The sequence below is a fragment of the Triticum aestivum genome, chromosome 5A, assembly GCF_018294505.1.
Source record: "Triticum aestivum cultivar Chinese Spring chromosome 5A, IWGSC CS RefSeq v2.1, whole genome shotgun sequence".
NCBI lineage: Eukaryota > Viridiplantae > Streptophyta > Magnoliopsida > Poales > Poaceae > Triticum > Triticum aestivum.
Genome location: NC_057806.1, coordinates 482,393,372 through 482,401,031, shown reverse-complemented (window position 1 = coordinate 482,401,031; position 7,660 = coordinate 482,393,372). Strand labels below are relative to the sequence as shown.

The 7,660-nt window shown below is 47.0% G+C and overlaps 1 protein-coding gene and 1 pseudogene across 1 annotated transcript; both read right to left on the bottom strand.

The window, feature by feature from the left end:
- Nucleotides 1–3,701: 3,701 nt before the first annotated feature.
- LOC123104217 (disease resistance protein RGA5-like) lies at nt 3,702–5,495 on the bottom strand (annotated as a pseudogene).
- LOC123104219 (disease resistance protein RGA5-like) lies at nt 4,065–7,424 on the bottom strand. The gene is made up of 2 exons (XM_044525981.1): nt 6,168–7,424; nt 4,065–5,655 (listed from the first exon to the last, which is right to left on the bottom strand). Exons 1-2 carry the CDS (start codon nt 6,938–6,940, stop codon nt 5,550–5,552), a joined length of 879 nt encoding a protein of 292 aa, XP_044381916.1. The 5' UTR covers nt 6,941–7,424; the 3' UTR covers nt 4,065–5,549.
- Between the last annotated feature and the right edge of the window lie 236 nt (nt 7,425–7,660).

Genomic DNA, 7,660 nt, shown 5'->3' with positions numbered 1-7,660 from the left:
TAGACGTAGTCATTAAAGTCGATGTAACCGATCATGATGATGTAGCCGTGGTCGAGGTAGTCATGGTCGATGGTGTGGTCGTCGTGGATGATGAAGCCGCACAAAGCCGGAGGCGCAAAAAAAATGCGCTATGACAGAGCTGCAGACGTGGACGATACACCTTGCGGGTGTCATAGGGTGCCGTCGGCGATGAGTCCACCGATTTTGCCAAGACCGGAGGAAGCCCATCGAGCACACATCGGTTTTGCCAGAACCGTGTGGCCGTGTAGGGTCGTCACTGTAGTGACGCCGTGTCGATGCAGTCGTGCCGTCGTGGATTACGCGGAAGATGTCGTCGTCGTGACGCGGTCATTGCCGCCGTCGAGGTCGCGCCTTGCAGAAAAGTCTGTCAGAGAATGCTAGATGTCCATCTTGTGGACGAGGCGGCGGCGGCGGTGTGTTGACGATGATGCTGGTGAAGACCATGTTGATGGAGACCTTGGCGATGAAGTGTCGACTATGGCGTTGCAACCGCATGTCGACGATGATGTCGCTTGAAGGCATCCCTCGCGGCGATGATGTGTCGATGCCGTGTCGCGCTGGAGAAGTCGATGAAGACTTGCATCTCTCTCCACACCGGCCTAGCGTGTGGACGATGCATGTCATGGTCGCTTCTCGTACATGTGCTCAATAAAGATTTTTTTTATTGGGCGTGATGTAGACGTACAGCTCGATGATGTGGCGTGGGTCGGTGTAGATCGCTCGGTGAAGATAGCTTGGTGCAGCGGTTATGGACGTGGCTCGAAGAGTGTGGTGGGCGACGGTGCAGGTTTGCCGGCTTGATGCAGATGTAGTGTAGGACGACGTCGATGCAGGATTGCTAGGTGAGCCGTCCGCTGAACCTTGACGTAGTCTTGGGCTCTTGGCCACACGTACGTGTAGAACCCACCTTGACGGATCAGTACCTGCATACATGCGTCTGAGATAACATGCGAGTTAAGTCCCTCACGTGATCGGAACGCCCGTCGCCGCGTCCACGTGTGCAGCCACCTGCGTCGCTGGGCGCTCGCAGCCGCCGTACCGAGCGAGCCATGCAGGACATGGTGCTTGTCGATGCAGATTGCGTTGGGAGGTGTCGGGCCGATGCGTGGCTCGAAGTCAAGGGGGGGCGTCGCTCGTGGCCAGCCCTCCTGGCCTGCACTCGTCCTCGCGTGCGCGCGTATGAGCACGCCCGTCGCCGCATCAGCGTGTGCGACCGCCTGCCCATCGCTGGCCGGAGCTTAAGGTCGGTGCAGATGTAGCCTTGGTGCCGAATACGCTGTGTCCGCCGCATGTGAATGTAGTCGATGAAGCCGGTTAGATCAGATCGGAGCACCCTGCTCCGGAGTTGGCTCATTGTGCAACGAGAGGATGATCGATTTGCCCGCCCTGTCTCTTGGCAGCTGCCGCCTGCACCGCTTCTGTTGGATTTTCTTCACCGGAATTTGAGGGTTGACGAGTTTATTTGGTAGCTAAAAAAAGATCTAAGAGAATTTCAGAAATTGGCGAATTTATCTAAACTAAGAAATTGATCTAATCTACGGAACCGATATGATCAGTGATCGATCGGGTGCCGCGCCCCCGGGAAGAGAAGATTAATCTCCTCGAGGGCGGCGCGCTGCGGAAGTGGAGGAAGGTCCTAGGATCGGCATCGTTGGACAAACCGCTCTAATACCATGTGGAAAATATGAAACCCTAGAATTATGTGTTGTATTGATTTGACCCTTTGTAGGGTATATATAGGAGTACAAGAGGGATAGAGACTTGGAGTACAACATGTGGTTTAAACTAATTCTATCTCTATCTCCTTATCTCTAACTTAAACCCAATTATATTTCTAAGAGTTATCATCCTCTTCCCCGGTCCATCCCTGGGCCGTCTCTAAATCAAAAATCAAGAGCGAGATCACCAATTCTTACTTCTACCACGATCGGGTCCTGTCAGAACCATCGGCAGGTGTCTCCGGCGGCGGCGGCGCGGCGCCAGAGCTTACCACAAAGGCCAGGACGAATGCGCACATGGGGTCCGGCGGATGAAGAGCAGCAGCTTCAATTCGTATCCGGAGCTGAGTCTGGGCATCCTACTTATCAATTCCCTGCACCCGATCCATCCTCGCTGTAAGCTGGGGCGAAAGCCTTCTTCAAACCCCCTGTGAAATCCAGTACTAATTCTTTCAAAGCATCACATATCCGCTCGTGTACCGTGTTGAATCAAGCACCCAGTTCTTTCTTCTACGCTTCAGTTCAGTTACTCTTTGCGACACCTGACGATGAGATGAGAATACCACTCAACTGAAATATGAACAATGCATACATGAGTTTCAGCTACTCCCTCTGTTCAGAAATACTTGTTTTTAGATACATTTTCTTTTATCCATTTTGATAACAAGTATTTTCGGACGGAGGGAGTATATCTTAGACCCCCAGTGCTGGCTGAAGACACTTGGTATGTGTTTAAAACAACCAGCAGTACCAAAGTAGACAAATACGTAGGTGATTGTATCGGATTAATGAGCGCAATTACAATAGCCTCCAGTTCATTGTAATAAGTACTTTCAGAAATGCAGTGCAGAATGTTTATGCTCTCGTCTCAGTTGGTTCATTGGCTCCATCAGCATGTTTGTATTGGTCTTGGAATTAGAAGTTTCAGAAATGCAGTGCAGAATCTAATCCCTCCGTCCTATAATGTAAGACGTTTTTTGGACACCACACTAGTATCAAAAAACATCTTACATTATGGGACGGAGGAAGTAGTATATAGCTTAATACAGCAGATCAACCAGTGTCTTGGCATCAGAACTTTCAGAAAAAACAGTGTAAGAGTACAGGTCGGTACAGCAAACCAAAACATGTGTGCAGTATAGCAGGTTCAGAGCTTCCATTGTTTCAGTACAGCACAACACATAATTCGCCATAAGAAGATTACCGATGAACAGGCACCCACAATTTTTAACTGATCTCCGTTTGTGTTGATTTCTTTACCTTTTCCCTAGGGATTTATAATATTTGTTTCTAAATACCATAGTTGACCTTAGTTGAGAATTTTCAAATTTGAAAGGGCAACCTATGGACTAAAGCGTGATCTACAAATGAATTTGCATTATCATATACGTACATCTTTCATAAGTCATTGGAACTGAACAGATGGAGGTCCCATAAATAACAAGCTAATCCAATGAAGGATGAATTTATATTTGTCGGCAATAAAATTTGGAAGAACAATGGTACCAGGGCCCTTCGATCTAGCATCAAGATCAGCCACATGCACGGTCATTTGACTAGGTCAAACCTAACTTTATACACGAATTCTACTGAAAAATTGCATTGTTTACAACCTAGTACCTAGCATGTCCGTACCGGGAGGCACACCCAGCTTCTGGTATCTGGCTTAATAAAAGATTGAACTCAAAACAGAGACACATATAAAGAGCAATACAGAGAGATGTCTTTCTCTCTCTTCACAACAAAATTTTCCTTTTATGGGACGAAACATTTCCAAACTCGACGGATCATTTGTCAAAGGGTCTGCTGAGTGTTGACCTGGGTCAATAAAGCTGAATTGCTTGGGGTTTACAAAACTCAAGAAATCAAATACACAAGAGATTATCATAATAAATAAATAAACACATCAAATGACATGGAATTGGTTAAGTTACAGATGAGAGGCGGTTCAACGGGATAAATCTAAAAATATGTAACAGAGGGATGTCTTGGGTGCACCCGTGCGGCGTCCTTGAATGCTGACTCCATAGTATCGTGTATATGTTTCAGATTATTACTGCTTGAAACAGTAGTAATACTCAAGCCAATGTCCCGGAGGCAGGGCAGGCACTCCATGCCAGTTGGTGTGGCGCCTCTCCACTCTTGCCAGTCGAATGCCAGAGCGAGCCTTTGCAGCTTGGGCATAGCTCCTGGCTCGAAGCTCGGGTTCGCGGTGACATCTTCATCGGACCGGAAATCAAAGCACTCTAGAACCGGAAACAACCCCGTGCTTACCACCACCTTGTCATGGGAGACGTCCGACACGTAGAACCTGGCGAAGACGAGGGAGGGAAGCTTTCCAACAACACGAACCTTGTCACTCGGCAGGTACACGACACGCAGAGAGAGGATCCGGAGGCAGCGTAACTCACCAATCCATTTGGGAACTATACTAAATGATAAACCTTCCAAATGGATTGTCTGGAGGTAGGGTGGAGGATCGGATAATGAGTCCGGCTAGCTGTCATAGCCATCGTATTTATGCCAGCACTCGAGGGAGAGGTGCTTGAGGTTTCGAAGCATTCCAATGGAGGAGAGCAAAGCATCGAAACATTCAATCGTCATGCCTGGGTAGTAAGTGGGCACACGTAACTTCAATTCCTTCAGATTAGTCAGCTCGCTAAGGCCTTTGATTTCCTTGAGGGAACTCTCTGACATGTCCGAACAATGCAGGGTGCTAACTGATTTCATGTTCTGGATCCCTTCAGGAAGCAATGTGCACTCTGGAAGTATCAAATGAAACAAGTTGGCCAAGCAAGTGATATCCGATGGGAACCTTTGTATGGGCCGGCAATGTAACTCAAGAGTTTCCAAATGCACAAGCCCTTGAATTTCTGCAGGGAGCGCTACTTCTGCGGACAGAGCTGAAACCTTCAAATACCTTAGTAGAAACAAATGGCCAGTTGCCCTGAGGTCGATTGTCGTTTTCCAGTTAAACGGAAACTCAAAAGCAAGCACCCATAGATACTTAAATTGTGGAAGAGGAAGCATGTACTTGGACTCTCCAAACTGTGTATATGATCGGACTTGTGACATGCTAGTAGCAAGGGTCTTCGACATTGCACCACCAACACTTGATTGGAGAGATAATCGACGAACTTTGTACTCACAACTATTAAATCTTGCCATGTCTTCATGCTTATATGCCACACTGATGAAATTATCCTCTGTACTCTTGCTTAGGATCAAATCAAGCATCATATCATGTATCCTGCATGTAATTACATCTCCATAGCATGTTTTCTCAGGCTGAATCAGACCTCTATTGATAAGCTCAACGAAATAACTCTTGGCAACGTCTTCCAAATCTGCTCCATGCAAATTACAAACAAATCCTTCGGCGATCCATTGTCGAACTAGGTCATCCCTAATGATCAAACGGTCTTCTGGATACATGCCAAGATACAAAAAACATGGTCGGAGATGAATAGGAAGATGTGTGTAGCTAAGGTTTAGTATACCTCTCATCTCTTCCAATATGGGTTTTGTGGCAAACTTCGCGCCAAGAGAATTGTTTATGCTCTCCCACTCATTTGAAGATCCTGCTTCATGGCAAGCTAATAGGCTAGCTATGGTGATAATTGCAAGTGGCAACCCGCCACACTTCTTGAGAATTTCAACTGAAATTTCTTTGAATTGTACCGAGCCGACATTTTCAGACCCAAATACTCTATTAAAAAATAATCTCCTTGAGTCTTGCTCTCCAAGGGGCTTCATTATGTAAATGCAGGCACGGTCATTGCGACACGCCCTGGCAGCTACATTATCCAATCATGTGGTTATCATTACTCTACTTCCATTATCATTTTCCGAAAAGGCACAATTAATAATGTTCCATGCCGATTGATCCCACAAGTCAGCCAATAAAATGAAGTACCTGTTGCAATTTTTGCACAAGTTATTCATACATTATATTAGGATATGATTATAAGGTATAGAGAAAAGCATGAAAACTAAAACGAAGGAAACAAACATAATAAAGGATGGTGACCATTATCTTTAAAAAATAAGCGGAACATATAGAAATATGGCAAAGTTTGAAATGAAAGGAAAGCTCAGGGTTCTATGTCCATAATTCCCTAATTTTGTTGTCCCAAATTATAATGACTTATATGCTTGCCACATAGAGGTTGATTTATTATAATGCACTATAAGAGTAATAAGACATATAAAAAAGGCTTTGTGCTTACAATTTTTATCCTAATACTAATCTTTATGAACTAGCACCACTTTTTTTGTAGCGAAACCACCACACTTTGCATTGACCTAACAAAATATCTTCGTCATGACGCATCGGTACAACTGTTTAAAGTTACACACTAAAGCATGACAAAAACTTTTAGATAACCTTTCGGGAAATCACACAACTATCGAGAGAAGAACAGATACCTTTTATGTTTGAGGTGTTCTCTAAGCTGGTCAATGAAGTCTTGCAGCTCGTGAGCATGAGAAGACTCCTCCAGTCCAAGCTTGAATTGTAGGCCACCAAGAAGGCTTTTCATATCAGGTCTTTGGGAGACCGAAATAAATGCCTTACAGTTATATTGCTCTCCAATCTCATTGTACACTTGTTTGGCAAGTGTAGTTTTACCCACACCTCCGAACCCCACAATAGAAACCACTTTGAGTTTCTTATGTGAATCAGTTAACCAACTGACAAGCTCTTCTTTTGGTCCATCAATACCTACCAGGCATGCCGCATCATTGTAGATCGCCGACATCCGGGGATCCACAACCGCAACACCACGACTCGAATTGATGCAATCATCAATCTTGTATCTCTCACGTCGAGCACTTGCTTCCACCGCAAGAACCTTGAGCTCCTGGATCCTCTTCGCTATCTTATGACGTCTCCCCAGCCTCCTAAGACGCTGAACCATCTTTCTAACAAAGCCTGCCTTTACATGGGTACCTTCAATATCATGCATGAAGTCGTCGATGCAGTTCTCCATATCATAGGACATCTCTCTTATATGATCCCTCCAGTTCTTGGCTGAGGGATCAAGCTTGTCCATAAGCTCCATCTTGTCAAGGAGAGCTTTCATGGCACTGAGCTCGTCCTTGAGGAAGGAGGCATGCCTCCTCACCCCTGTGAGCATCTTGTACTCGTCGCTAAGCAGCATGGTGAGCTTGCCGAGGAGCAGGTCCAACACCCCTGCCATTCCGACGAGCTTGGTGAGCTTTCTGCTTTTATGAGTAAGAGCAAGCAACTCCAACCAAGACGCGGAGGCAAATCGCAGCAGGGCTGCCCCGGAACCAGAGAGAGAGAGGCGGTGGGGGTCAGCGACTCAAGCGGCGGTGCGAACTGGTCGAGAAACTGGACGCCGGAGGAGCGTGCCGCCGTTGCCATGGCCGGAGACTGCCTTCCAGAGCTCCCCGATTCCAGAACTCAAGTGGCGGGGAAGGAGGACGAGGGGAGGGCGCCGTCGTTGACAGGGGAGAGGGTGGAGAAGGCTCAGTAGAGAGGGGAGAGTTGCTGCTGATGCTGCTGGGTTTGGACGGAGAGAAGCCGATCAGCTCGGCAGAGGGCAGAGAGAATGGGACGGCCGGAGAGATGCTCAGCTCGATCCAGGACGGGAGAAGCGGATATTTCGTCTGAGAGTGGCCATGATAACGCAGCACGTTAGGCAGCTCGTATGGTGGAGCGAAGAGTCTCGACGGGTAGGCAGTCCGACGACTACGACGATGACCCGAGCTAGTAAAGGCGACAACCCACAAGCAGCACGCGCGTTCCATAAATGAAGCAAGAAAAATTTGAGTCGTCGAAAGTGATACTACGTTGCCTACCCCTTCGCTGAAGTGCTTCCAGAGCACGCATGCGTATGCGTTGGCAAATTTGAAAATGGTGGATTGACGCCTTTGACGAGCACTCATGATTTTTA

What these genes read in the sequence shown, in the direction of transcription:
- LOC123104219 (XM_044525981.1), bottom strand. Translation starts at nt 6,940, where the DNA reads ATGGCAGGGGTGTTGGACCTGCTCCTCGGCAAGCTCACCATGCTGCTT. An exon ending in GAACACCTCAAACATAAAAG is followed by an intron (nt 5,656 to 6,167) that starts GTATCTGTTCTT and finishes AAATTGCAACAG; the next exon opens with GTACTTCATTTTATTGGCTG.